This window comes from Budorcas taxicolor, chromosome 7, assembly GCF_023091745.1.
Source record: "Budorcas taxicolor isolate Tak-1 chromosome 7, Takin1.1, whole genome shotgun sequence".
Taxonomy (NCBI): Eukaryota; Metazoa; Chordata; class Mammalia; order Artiodactyla; family Bovidae; genus Budorcas; species Budorcas taxicolor.
Window position 1 is genome coordinate 13,210,328 of NC_068916.1, and position 14,230 is coordinate 13,224,557.

At 59.4% G+C, this 14,230-nt stretch overlaps 1 protein-coding gene across 1 annotated transcript; it reads right to left on the bottom strand.

Moving 5' to 3' along the window:
• Positions 1–1,822: 1,822 nt before the first annotated feature.
• JUNB (JunB proto-oncogene, AP-1 transcription factor subunit) lies at positions 1,823–3,634 on the bottom strand. Its single transcript, XM_052643184.1, has one exon. The coding sequence runs from the start codon at positions 3,356–3,358 to the stop codon at positions 2,315–2,317; it is 1,044 nt and encodes a 347-aa protein (XP_052499144.1). The 5' UTR covers positions 3,359–3,634; the 3' UTR covers positions 1,823–2,314.
• Positions 3,635–14,230: the final 10,596 nt, after the last annotated feature.

The window sequence follows — 14,230 nt, forward strand, 5'->3', positions numbered from 1 at the left end:
GGAACCTGGCAGGCTACAGTCCATGGGGTCACTTAAGAGTCAGACACAGCTTAGTGACTAAACCACCACCACCATTAGTAGTACTCCCGCCTAATGCCCTCCAAAGTCACTCATCTCAGCCTTGGAGTTTTTATTCTATTGTTTTTAAATTTTTAAATTATTTTGACTGCACTAAGCCTTCATTGCTGAGTGTTGGCTTTCTCTAGTCACAGTGAGTGGGGGCTGCTCTAGCTGCAGGGCAGGGGCTTCTCTGAAGCAGGGGCCCTGGAGTGCTGGCTTCAGCAGTTGTGGCATACCACACTGGCTTAGTTGTTTCGCAGCATGTGGAATCTTCCCAAACCAGGAATCAAACTCGAGTCCCCTGCACCAGCAGGCGGATTCTTGGCCACTGGACCACGAGGGAAGTCCTCGGCCTTGGAATTTTATCTATACTCCTCCACAAGGCCCTACATGGTCTTCCCTGACCTCATCTCCACCTCGGTGGGTTCACTCCACTGAAGCATAGTGCCTTCTTGGTGTTCTTTAACAGGCTGATCTTGTTCTGGCCACAGAAACGTTGCATACACTATTCTCTCTGGCAGAACTCTGTTACTGAGGATTTTCTCAGGGGTCAGCTGAAAAATCGCCTCATTAAAGTTCCGTGTTCCCAATTCATTCTCCAAAGCAGCTCACCTCCCCTGCTCCATCACGACCATTGTGACCAGTTTTTTTTCTTTCTTTCTTTTTTTCTCTCTTCCTGGCACTAACCACCATCTCCAAATCATGTTTGCTTGTTTATAGTCTGTCTGCCCTGGTCTAGCTAGTGACTCCACGACCGGGTCGTTCAGTATTTTATAAACAAATTAATGGAGCGTTTGTTCTACCGCACCTAGGCCCTGTGGCCTGGTTTCTCAGTCTGTGTTTTTCTCTGCTGTTCTGGGGGCTTCCAGCTCCGAAGCCTGCCAGATCCCCATCGGGGCTCGCCAGCCGCCCTCCCACCCGTCCTAGCTGCGGGGGAGGCACCCCGTGCGAGGGCGGCGGCGGCGCCCGGCGGCCCGAGCAGCCGCCCCGGCAGGACCAGACCTGGCAGTCGCCCCGCTCCCGGCCTGGCACCCGGGAGGGGAAACTGGCAGGCGGGCACCGCCCTTCCTGGCGGGGGTGGGGAGGGGATCGCGGTGGCAACGACGCGCAGGCAACTGCATCCCCCCGCCCGGGTCAGGTCAAATGCAGCGGGCGTGGGCTGGGCAGGACCCAGGGGCCAGCCCGATGGGGGAAACTCTGGGGTAGCTCTTGGGGCTCTGGAGCGCGGCCCGCCCACCGCGGACGCTCTGGACCCAGGCCTGGGGCTTTCCGGGCCTCGGTAGCCGCCAGCCTGGGAAAATCCCGGCCCCCTTCCCGGCGCCGCAGCCCTGCCCGGCAGAGCGGGGGAGGGGATTCCCGGAATCTGCCCGGAGACCGCCGTCGCGTCACTGGGCAGAATCAGCCCATGTTTGGACAGCGCTTCCGCAGCGTCAGCGGGGAAAGCCCCGGCGCGCGCGGCTGGGCGGTGCCGCTCCTGCGCGCTGAGCGTTTTGCCCAAGGCATCCTGTCCCCTGGCCCTGGGGGCGGGGGGGGGAGGGAGGGTGGCTGGACTGTGTACCCACCCTGGACCTTCCAATCCGGGAGATCAGGAGACGCCAGAAGGGTTGGACACCCGGCTGAGGGTGCAAGATGCCTGAACAGAACTGGCGAGGTTGACACAGTTACAGGAGCAAGCCACAAACAGCCGTGGGGTGGGGGCTGCCCAGTACTCCCCTCCCTCCCCCCTGGCCGGCTTGAAAAAAAGACAACAGAAATTAATAAAGAACTTTTTTTTTTACTTAAATAGATTCAATAAAAAGTAAGGACAATAAACGAACTCACACATAAACACAGCTTAAAATAAATCCTTTAGAAACCGACTGCGTGTTTCTTCTCCACAGTACGGTGCAGAGGGGGGAGGGCAGGGGGCGGGGGTCCCCTCCCCAGTATCCTCGAGGGCTAGAGTACCGGGCGGCGGGGCCAGCTCCGCCGCAATCGCCCCCTCCTCCCCTCCCTGTTAAATACACAAATATATTATATTCAATATGAATTGAGTTCTGCAGGAAAAAAAATAAAAAAAAAAATAGTGGAAGGGGGGCTTGTAAACGTTGAGGTGGAAGGACTGGGCGCAGAGCGGGCGGGCAGGAGTCCAGTGTGGTTTGTTGCGCCCTCAGGCCCCGGGGCCAGTGCCCACCGCCTGCCCCCTCGCCCCATGGGAGGCGTGCGCCCAGCCGTCCAGGTTGCGGAAATGTCCGTACGGGGGATAAGGGGGCGCTCAGAAGGCGTGTCCCTTGACCCCAAGCAGCAGTTGGCAGCCGTTGCTGACGTGGGTCATGACCTTCTGTTTGAGCTGGGCCACCTGCTCCCGGAGGAGGCCGGCAGTGTTGGACAGCCCCGCGTTCTCGGCCTTGAGTGTCTTCACCTTGTCCTCCAGGCGCGCGATGCGCTCCAGCTTCCGCTTCCGGCACTTGGTGGCCGCCAGCCGGTTTCGCAGCCGCTTGCGCTCTACTTTGATGCGCTCCTGGTCTTCCATGTTGATGGGGGACACCGGCGGCGTGGCATCGCGGCTGCGCGCCTCAGGCACGGTCTGCGGTTCCTCCTTGAATGCGGAGGCGCCACGGCCCAGGCCCAGCTGCGCCGGGTGGCCGCCGGCGAAGGGCGGCGCGTGTGGGAGGTAGCTGATGGTGGCCGTCGGGTACGAGCTCCCAGTCCCGACGGCGGCCCCGGCTCCTCCGGAGGGCGCAGAGGCCGGAGAATAGCTGCTGAGGTTGGTGTAGACTGGAGGAGGCTCCGGGCCGGCGTAGACGCCCCCGGGCCCGGCTGGGGGGCCCCCGCTGGTGCCCAGGGACACGTTGGGGGGCGTCACGTGGTTCATCTTGTGCAGGTCGTCCAGCGCTTTTACAAAGCCGTCGGCGAAGCCTTCCTGCTCCTCAGTGACGCCGCCCCCTGCGCCCCCCGCACCTCCACCGCTGCCACCCCCGCGGGGGTAAAAGTACTGTCCCGGGGGCGTGGGCGTCGTCGTGATCACGCCGTTGCTGTTGGGGACGATCAGGCGCTCCAGCTCCGATGAGGCGAGCTTGAGTGACGCGCCTGTGTCCGAACCCTGGCTAGAAAAGTAGCTGCCTCCGCCGTTGCCCTCTGGGCCGGGACCCCGCGCACCAGGTGCTTTGAGATTTCGGTAGGGGTCGGCCAGGTTGAGCGCCAGGCTGGGTTTCAGGAGTTTGTAGTCGTGTAGAGAGAGGCCGCCCGGGGTCCGGCCGTATCCCGCTGTTCCGTATGATTCGTCGTGGTAGAAGGGCTGTTCCATTTTAGTGCACATCCGGGCGGCCCGGGCGGTCTGAGGGGGTCCCTACGGGGCCGCCCCGGGCCTCGCTGCAGCGAGCCGCGCGCAGTCCGCGGCTGTGCCTGTATCGGGTGTCTGGACGAACGTTCCTGAGGGCTGGCACTGGTCGGGAGAGGCCGGTCGGAGGCTGTGCGAGGAAGCTCTGTGCGGCTTCTCGAGCCCCTTTGCCCCTCTCTAGCGCGCTCGTTTTCTTGGTGTCGCTTCTCCCTTGCTCCCTGCTCCCTGCTGGCTCCGGTGCTGGCCTGGCCGTGCTCAAGGTCCCGGCCGCTCCGCCAGAGCCACAAGCCTTTATACCCCGGTTGTCAGCCACGGAAGTGCGCTCTGATTGGCTGTCACCGGAGCCAGGCCCCCGCACCCCCCTTCTGGAGCGTGGGGAAGGGGAGGAGGCGGCTCGCGTCATTGTCAGGAAGCGCGTGTCCTTGTAAACAGCGGCCACGGGCTGGGTAGCTCGGAGCGCCTGCAGGGGGAGGGGCCAGAGGACCTTAGGGTGCGTGAGGAAGGGGGTGCTGGGGCGATCCGAGGCACACCGGGAGAGGTTTCGGGGAGGGTGATGATTTCCCTGGAGTACGCGATAAGGGATACGAGAAATTGGTACTGAGCAAGTGTGTGCGTGTTGGGGGGAGGGGGTGGTCCCGGGATGCACGCGGAAAGGCCTGAGTGATCTGGAGTCTTTCAGAGGTGCTGGAGGGCTGAGAATACACTGAGAGACCCCGCAAAGGAGAGACAGGAAGGTTAAGCAAGGTAGATGGGGAAGCGGGGGAGGAGACATCTGACTCAGAAACTGAGTGGGGGTCCTGGGTACAGAATGGTTGAGGGACTGGAATTTTCCCGGGAGGAGCTGAACCCAGGTAAAATAAGGAGAAGAGATCAAAAGTGTACCCGGGAGTTTGGAGGGTCCACTATGCAAAAAATGAGTCGGGGTCCTGGAGCCCACCGGAGAGAGACAGAGTCCCCTACAAACGGGAAGAGGAAGGCATTGAGAGAAACTAGAAACGCATAAAGTGAGTGAGGGTCCTGGGGTACACTGAGGCAAGGAAAATACGTGCGGTAGAAGATTGGGATATTGTCAGAAGTTGGGGGTCACTGGGGTCATCTGCGAAGCCTCAATGAAGGAGAGAATTAGAAGGGTCGAGGCACCCTTTCAGAATTGAGATAATATTGAGAGGGTCCCCGGTTGAGACCTGAGAGAAGGAGGGGTCTTTGAGGATCCTGGGGACCTTCCATGATCGGCTCCCCTCTCGTGGGTGCCTGTATACTCCCCACCCCAAAGCCCTCCCCTAGTGACCCTGAGGTTGACCGACACCGTGTCGGCTCCTAGTGCCTAGACCCAGCCCGACGGCTGGGGCGCGGTCGCCCAACCCCACTCCTTCCTTAGAAACAGGCTGGGGAAAGAGCGCCGCGGCAGGAAGTGTGGCAACAGCCCCGGGGGACGGAGCCCGGCCCTGCCTCCGTCACTCGAATCCTACGGGACCAGGCACCCCGCCCTGTGTCCGGCGGGGTTCAGCGCCTCGGAAGAGGAACCTGAGCAGGCGACCCCCGAGGAAGCCAGGGGCGCTAAATAAGCCCAGCTGCCGAGGTCTCCAGTCACTGATCCCCACCCCAGCAATGGTTCAGTCCTCGGAGCCCGCAGGCAATGGCGGAGGCTGGCGGTCCCGGACGATTCCACTAGCCCGAGGAAGGGGGACCCACTGGGGAGCGGGGCCTGGTTGCCATGGCAACAGGCGGGAGTCCGCGGGCCGGACTGGGGGCGGGGCGGCCCCCGGAGTCTCGCCCCGACGCCCATATAAGGGCACAGGAAGGGGTGGGTCTAGCGCTGTCCCGGGGCCCAGGGCCCCGGTATCTGCCAGGTCCCAGGGCACGCCCGGGCCCCCGGACGGCTAGTCCCGACCAGCCCCGGCCGCCGCCCCCGGGGGCCCCACGGCCGCCTGGCCCGGCCCCACCCAGCCGCTCTGAGGCCGCGTCCTGCCAGGCCCTGCCTGGCCCGACCCAGCCTGGCAGGTCCCCGCCTGCCCGCGGGCCTGGTTCGGACTTCGCCCCCAGCCCGACGGCGAAGAGGGGGTGGGCCAATGCCTCCAGGCGACCCCGGCGCCTGGGCGGGCTAACGCGGCTGCCTCTTACCTCGAGCTGGGTGCCCTTACTTTCTGCCAGGAGGTCTGGCGCATACATCCGTAAGGGCTGCGGTGCCCTCTCCTTCACTCATGTGGGTGAGGGGCCCGACTCCTGTTTTAGTATGGGGACTCCTCACCATCCAGAATACCTAAAGGGGGATCCATTCCCACACCCTAGGTGTCTCCCTCATCTGAGGGAACCCCTCCAGAGCCCCTTCCCCAGGAATAATTGAAGGTTTAGATGGCGAGGCTTCGATTTAGACTAAAAGTGGAACTTCCAAGCAGATAGGATACCAGCCACTAGAACCAAAGTCTCTCAGAAAGTGAAGCCTCTATCTTTGGGGAGCTAGATTGAAGTTTCTTTAGGGCAGAGAAAGGCTGGGGGAGAGGAGCTAGCCAACCTTTACAGGTCAAGCACAGAGTTCACTAAGTGTGGAGGAGAGAAGTAAAAGGAAAGAAGGCAAAAGAGAAACTGAGCTCTGCGGGGGCTGGGGAAGTCCAGCAGAGCAGTGGCGCGTTGGAGAGGAAGGTCCCATGAGAAGCTGGGGGTGTCCCTATCTTTGGAGGGTCCTTGTGACCCCTGGGTACCCCCTCCCCTCCTCCCTTGCTTGAACTGCTCCCCTCCCCCGCCCTAGGCTCAAGGGAGATTCCAGTGGCCGCTGAGTCTGGCAGGCACGCTGCCAGGTCTGTGTCTCCCGCCCATGCTAATAACTGCAGCTGACATCTGGCTGGGCCCTGCGGGGGTGCAGCAGGCAGCGTTGGGGGGCTGGGCAGGTCTGACCAGAGGGCAGCATCTCAGGAAGCCAACCTGCAGGTCCCACGGGCCAGGAGGCCACAGTGAGTCAGCCCTGACCAGTGCTGAGGCTGGCCATGCCAGGGGAGTCCTGGAGAGAGGTGAGACTGTCCCAATGAGGATAGACATGGAGGCCAAGGACCCAGCAAGGAAAAATGGATGTATGGGGGTGGGGGTTAGGGCAGGGAGAGCTGCAGGGTTGGAGTCATGCAGACAGACAGCACGACTCAGAGACACTTAAGACAAGCAGACAGAGAAATAATTACTATTTTAATAGCTAACACTTATATGGCTCTTCCCAGGAGAAGGAAATGGCAACCCACTCCAGTATTCTTGCCTGGAGAATTCCATGGACAGAGGAGCCTGGCCCAAAGAATCAGATGCCCCTGAGTGACTAACACACACACACATATAGCTCTTACCATAGGCCAGGCACTCTTCTAAGTGGTTTACATAGAATAACGCATTGCCTGCTTCCAACAACCCGGTGAAATGTATGCTATTTGCTATTAGCCCCCTTTAAGAGACTAGGCACAGCAAGATAAGGAACTTGCCTCATGTCCCATAGCTCAAAGCCCTGGGGTTGACCTAAAACCTGAGCTGTCTGGCTCCAGAGTGTTAGCCAATTTTGTGTAGATAATCACAATCACAGAGGCATATATGCAGTACCAACTGCATGCTAAGCTCTGCAAGACCTTTCATAAAGGGTCTCCTTTATGGGGGTTGCGGACAGGACAGAGGGGTGCTGGTGTGTTTGGGGGCAAGACCAGCATGCTCTCTGCACGAGTGTTTGAGCAGGGGGTGGGGATTGGGCCAGGAGGGAGGGCGGGGGCCCAGCTGAGCTGGTACAGCCGGTTCCAGGCCCCTGCCAGTCTCACCCTTGTGGCCTGGGCACCACCCCCTCATGCCGCCCCACTGGCGCCAAGGCCAGTCCCATGAGGAGGGTGTGAGGAAAGCCCCCTCCTCTGTCTGTGCTGAGTGCCCAGACTAGCAGCCGGGTACTGCCCAGGCCATGGGCTTCAAACAAGCATCTAGCTAAGGAGACTGTGCCCAGGCTTTCCTCATGCCCAGGGGCCCGGGACCTGGGGGACTGGATAAGGAGGAAGTTTACCCACCCCCACCCATGGGTCTCTCTGGGGCTTTTGGCCTTGGCAGGAGGGACTTCTCCTTCTTATAAATAGCCTGGTGACCCCCCTCCACCCTGGCCCCACTGGCCGGCAGGGCCCTCACCAGGAAACTGGGCTGGGGGCTGCCTGTGAGTCAGCTAGTGGGCAGGCCAGGGCGAGAACCCGCAAGTCATGGCACCCAGGCTCCCTTGTCCCTGCCCCTGGGTGTGGACAGGCAGCTGGCAGGAAGAGGCTGAGAATCACGGAGGCCCTCCCCCAGGAACCCCTAGCTTGCCAGCCGCATCCCTATCCCTCCCTCACCTCTGTGGTTTGGGGGTCCCTATCCCTCTCCTGGGGAGGAAGCAGCTCGGTTTTCTTGGAAGCAGGAAGGAGAGTCTGTCCTCAGGCTGACTAAGCTGGGCATGAGGGGAGTTTCCCACAAGACTGTTTCGGGTCCCGCCCCGCCCCCGCCCCCCCCCACACTGCTGGAGAGGTCTTGGGGGGCCTGAGCATGGCTGAGATCCCGGGTGCCCCATTTATAGCGGATGTGCTGAGAAAACAGGCCCACACCCCTCCAGGGACCTAGGCTGCTGAGCTGGGCCTCCTAGGGGAAGTGACAAAGAGCAGTCTGGGAGGGAGGTGGGGGGAGGTGTTTGGAGAGAGTAAGCGCCAGGATCTCTGGGTGGGGGCAGAGAAGGGCTGGCCAGCCCAGAACCCCAGAGTACCTCATCATGGTCCAGGGGCGCGCGTGTGTCTGGCTGTCTGTGGGTTTGTGTGTGGCTGGCCTGTCAGGGCGTGTGAGAGTGTGTGTGAAGCCTGTCTTCTCAAGGCATGTGTCTGTGTGCTGGCCCAACCCTGCAGGGGTGTGTAGGGCCTGTCTGCTTTGGAGGGGGGTGAGTGTGTCTGTGTGTATGTGTATGGTCTATATGATATGTTGTATTGTGGCTGGCCTGTATACAAGAGTCTAGGGTGTACTGGAGTTCTTACTGCTCATCTATTCGTGTCTGGTCTGTACGTGTCTGTGTGTCTGTGTGTGAGGTCCATGGCTTGCCTGTGTGAGGCCTGTGTGTGACATCCGTGGCTGATGTGTGTCTGTGACTCTCTGTGTTTGTGTCCATGTGGGCTCTGTGGCTGGTGTGTATGTGTGCATGTGTTAGCCAACAGGTTCTGTCAGGGTGTCCTTGGGCCAGCGTGTTAATGAATATCCGACTGGGGCCTGTCCATGCTTCTCTGGGTTGGGTGTGACTGTCTGGCCAGACCATGTCTGTGAATATGTCAGTCTGTCCACTTTCATATGCCCAGTCTGTCAGAGGGTCTGACGTGTGTGTTATCAGTGAGGTAGTGTGTATCTATAAGGCTGATTTCTGGTGTCTTCAGAGCTTGTCTGAGTATGTATGCAACTGTGTGTGTGCTGTGGGGGGGTGGTGGCTGGGGCTGTCTGTCATGGTCTGTATGTGTCCCTCCTGTCCTTCTCTCCATACGTTTATGATTGTCTCTTTCACCTCTGAGTTATCTTTTTGAATTGATCTTGCTAGTGTGTGTGCGCGTGTATGCCTTTGTGGCCTTCTCCGGTGTGTCAGGATCTAACAGTGTGTCTGAACATATCTTGTGCACCTCTTGGGGCACTTGCACTGAAAGTGACCGTCCCTTATCTCTGAGTCTATCCACATGCCTGTGTTGCCCACTTGCGTCTGTGTGTCCGTCCTGCCTGTTTCTGGCCTGTCACATTTGTCTCAGGGTGCCTGTGGACATGCGACTGCCTGCCAGGCTGTGCACGTCTCACCTGAACGTCAATATCCTTGTGTTTGTGCCTGTCAGTGTGTCCATCTTGCCTGTACGCTGAGTTCACTTATCTGTGTTACCTTTATGCTTCTGGCCTGTCAGTATCTTCACGTGTTTGGCAGCATTTCGGTCTTCCTCTTTGACCTACCCTGTCACCTTTGACAGCCGTCTTTACCCAGATTTGTGTCTGACCCTGTCAGTGTGTCCCCGTTTGGCAATCTGTCTGTGGCCAGGGTGACAGGAGTTTTGTGTGTGTAGACTGGCTTTCTCTCGGGGTGACTGTGTATGTGTATGCTCCTTGCCGCCCCTCCAAGTCTGGCTACTCTGGGCCGTGTTTACTCTGCCCCCAGCCGACTGCTGTCCTGCCCGGGGAGGGGCTGACTCTCCCGTCTGTCCAGCCAGGAGTCCACAGGATGTTCCCGAGACGCTGTCTCCGCCGACATCCCCTCCCTTGGGCCACCCTCGGGTCAGGACCCAGGCGTCCACGATGGTGGGGGTGGGGCCACAGCTTATGTTGGGGGGGGGCATGTCAGGGCCCCGGAATGAGGGTGGGGGTTGGGGTGGGGAGGCGACGGGCCCAACAGGTTCCGCCTCATTCCTGCCCCGCCTCTCACTTCCTGGGTGCCTGCCCCGGGCAGGGGGTGGACGGAAGGGATGAACCCTATGGCCTCAGAGCGCCTGGGTGGGGCATGGAGTGCCCCACAAGGACTCAGTTCTGCTGGGCACCCAGCACCCAGGCCTGGGAGACAGGAGGAGCCTGGGTCCTTTTTCGGACCAAGCTCCCTTCTCTGCTCCTGTGCCCAGCTCTGGAAACAAAGTGTCCCATCTATTATTCAGCTAATCTCACAATGCCACAATAAACTGCTCAAAATTATCCCCCATTTTCAGATGGGGAAACGAGAACCAGAGAGCAATGAGGGCAGAGGCAGGATTTGAACCCAACTCTGTACATGCCACCCAAGACTCCCCCAGTCAGCTCACCAACAGCCTTCCCTCCCCTCTCTAAAAATGGTACGTGTGGGGAGTATGAACCCAGGCCCCCACGAGGCCCGGCTCAAGGGGGCGCCTGGCTCTCTCTGAGTCAAAAGGGGCCCCTGGATGAAATGAATAAGAAAACGGCTTTAACCGTTTCATCGCCAACGGGCTCTGCCAAAACTTCCTGTGGGCTTGAGGGGGAGGGGCTGGGGACTTGGTTCCCGGAGGGTTTTGAGGGGGTAGATACTGCCAATTCAGGGGTGGGGGAAAACGCCTCTAGTGACCTTGATGAGAGATGGCTAAGGGAAAACACTAGACACCGACCCTCCCAGGAGGGAGAGCCCACCCTTTGAGCTTCAGGTCCCCAGTACTGGGTTCTCAGCCCCCACTGCCTGGAAGGGGGTCTCAGAGTCCACAGCCCCCTCCCCAAGGGCTTGAGTCACGCACGGGGAAAAGCCGCGAGGGGTGAGTCACGGGGTGGAGAAGGGGGAGCGAGGTCTGCTGTGGCCAGGGGACCCTCAAGCTGACCTGAGTCACGCACGCCCCGGGCTCGCTGACCCCAGCCCCTTCCCCGGAGATTAGGAGCGGGAAGCCCATTATCGGTGGACTGTGGAATTCAAGGAAGAGCTGGGAAGGGGGAGGAAGCACGCGCCCAGCCGCGCGGGAAGCTCCGGTTCCCATGGTAACTGGAGGGGGGGGGTCTGTCAGCTCGATGGCGGGATTCCTCCCTCGTCAGGGACGGTCCCCGAGCACTGGGGAAGCCCCCGTGCGCTCTGTCGGGGGGCCACAAGTTTCAGGTCAGGCAGGAAGGGGTTAACGGCCCTGCGTCCCGCCCCACCACCCCTGCCATGGTTTCACCCGCGCCCAACAGTCCCGGGCAGGGTGGGGCTGCGCCCAGCGCTCCCCCACGCGCCCAACCCCCGCGGCTGCCCACGCACGCACGCACGCACACACGCACGCACGCACGCACGCAGCTAGCCTATTTCCACCCTCTCCCCGCGCTCACAGGCACGACCGCGTCGGGCTCCACGCAGGCAGCGACCGCCGTCGTGCCTCACGTCACGCACGACGCACGCGCCCCCGCAGCGCAGGGAGCGGGGCCCAGCGGGGCCCAGAGCAGCAGAGCTCGGGGGGGTTTTGACACCCCCGGAGCCTGTCACTGCCTCTGCCTCCGCTAAGTACGCTCTTGTGTGACTTTGACACCTCCCCACAAGGTCACAAACTCTGGATCTACAGGGGCACACGCACACAAGATAAACCTGCCACACGTTGGCACAAACCTTCACTAATCCAGCCAGCCCCGCAGCGAATGCGGGCAGGGTCACACTGTCACACACCGTTTGTGGTAGGGACACAGACAGGGCCATCTTCATACACAAGTGACATATACAGACACTGCTATAAAGCCACACCAACAACAGAAAGTAAGACGCAAACAGATAAAGTCTTGGACCTCAGGAATCCAGTTGTCAAGCAGGCACTCCCCTCACATGGAGACTGTAGAGTCACAGACACATTGTGGGGACAGACTCGATGGTTATACTGTCCGCGTACATCACAGGGCACAGAAAGTAAGACAAACCCACAAGGCTGCATACAGGGACACCAGATTGTCTTGGGGACATGGGCAAACCAAGGCCACCCATGACAGCCTCATGCTATCGCAGGAAGACACATGACATAAAGTAGGACACGGTCACAGAAACAAAGGCATACTGAAGTACTGATTATCAGTCATTCACTACTTACACAAAGAATGACATAGGGAAAAAGACACAAAGGGTTTCCCTGGTAGCTCAGTCGGTAAAGAATCTGGCTGCAGTGCAGGAGACCCCAGTTCGATCGATCCCTGGGTCAGGAAGATCCCCTACAGAAGGAAATGGTAACCCACTCCAGTATTCTTGCCTGGAAAATCCTATGGACAGAGGAGCTTGGCCGGACAGTCCATGGGGGTCCCAAGAGCCCCACATGACTTAGCGACTAAACCAGCACCAAGGTCCCATAAAGAAAAACACGTGCCCTAGTCCCTGACAGCACACCCCTCCTCCAAAAAAACCCCACCAAATCACACACACATAGCCTGTTGTGTAAATTCCCAGGGCCTCAAGACTCACCAAGACACAGGTCAAGGTATACACAGGCCTGTGCACACACAATCACAGACCCACCATCTCTCATCTACATAGATATGAACACATTTCACATGGACTCAGAGATATATACACAGACACGAGGAGGGGAGGGGGTCAGGATGGGAGTCCTGGCAGAATGTCAATGTCTGCAGTGTAGAAAACATGCCAGAGTCCCTCATGATATGGGGTGGGGCATGGTATCCACCCTGAGGCTGTGATCACTTTCCGAGGGGAGCGGCACCATCTCCAAAAGTGTGAACTTAAGGGTCCCCATCCCAGCTCTCATGATTGGGTCTCTGCCCAGATGTGAAGGCCAGAGGGGGCGGGCGGGGGTCCAGCTGTGGCCACAGGGAGGGGCTGACTCACCCGCTTCCCAGCAGTACAGCCCAGGCTGGGCCCAGCTGTTCCTGGAAACAGAGGGGAAAGGAGGGGGTGGGGTCCCCAAACAGGCTGGGGGCTGCTGGCCCAGACCAGCATCTCTGTCCTTAATGGAGGCCTTCAGATCATTCGCCAATCTTTGGGGCTCTCTCCATCAAAATGGAGGCTTGAATCTTTTCCCCAAATAAAAGATCCCTGCTTCAGAATGAAGGTTTGTAACCGGTCTCCTTGGAGGGCACACGGATGCCTTCAACAGCGGGGTTCCCTGTGTCCCATTATTAGGCATTGCTGCTCTTCACCACCGTAGGGAACTCCCTCTCCCCTCCAACATGAGATTCCTTGCCGCCCCAAATGGAGGGTTGTGACTCCTTCAAAGTGAGGGTACCCAGACCGTTCTTTAAATCTGGGGACTTTGGGGTCCCTGAATATCTATAACACCTATAATATCACAGCAACGTTAAAACAATTCAAGTCCATGTTCCAGATATTTAGATCCCTCCTAAACATCAAGATCCCTGCGGGTCTTGCAAATATTGGGTACCCCACTCCCTAATATTTGGTGGTCCCAACACGTCCCCCGACATTGGGTGACTACATCCTCTCACAAATATTCCCAGCCTTGTCACAGCCGTGGTTCCGGCTCACCTTCCATTTCTGCCGGGTGGCAGCCCGCCCGACTCCCCTCTCCCCCCCGTTTCTCCCTATTGGCAGCACCCTCTCCCTGACGGGTGCGGGATAGCGAATAAATGGCAGTTGTTCTCACGCCCGCCGGAAGAAGCCCAGTCCGGAAGCCCGCACTGCCGGCCCTTGTCCCCTTCCTCCCTACTCCTTCCCTCGGCTCTGCTCCCAGGGGATGGAGATTGAAAACGACTCGGGAAGGGGATGTGGGTGTGTAGACGAGCCTCCAAGGTCCCTGCGTGTGTGCGGTCGCGCGTCTGAGTGGGCTGTAAGCTGGAGTCTGTGCTAGAGTGATTGTGTTCCTGCGATACTGCGGGAAGGCGGAATGCAGGGAGGGGGTGTTAAGAGGGAAGCTGTTATCATCCTGCCCAAACTGCTGGGGTCTGGCGGGGCGCGGGTAGGGGTCGCCAGAACCAGACTCTAGGCTGCAGGGAGCAGCTCTCCTCCTTTCAGACCTAGACCCACCCCCAAAGCAGAGCCCGCCCCTCCCTCTGGGTACAGCTAATAACCTCTAATTACCACTCATTACCTCTCCCGCCCCGCGGGGGAGGGACTGCAGGGGAACTCAGGCGTCAGAGGACGCCGGCCGGGGCTTTACCCGCCTCCCAGCCCCCTAAGCCGGATCCGCCCAGAACCTCTTTCCTCGCCTGCGCACCGGGAATTACGAGAGCCCTTGCTACCTAGAGTCGTGGAGATTCCAACCAACTATATATTTAAATATCTTAGCGCAGACCTGCATTCTGTAGGCACTCCATAAATAGTGACTGCGAGTTTATTGTTACGTAGTACAGTTAGCACTTCCTTTTAAGCCTTCTTCACTGCCCAGGGGTCTCAGAGTAGGCCTGTCGTTTCCCCTTTAGGCTGCGGTCCGGGCGCCCCCTGGTGGGCCGAGGCGA

What these genes read in the sequence shown, in the direction of transcription:
- JUNB (XM_052643184.1), bottom strand. Translation starts at nt 3,358, where the DNA reads ATGTGCACTAAAATGGAACAGCCCTTCTACCACGACGAATCATACGGA.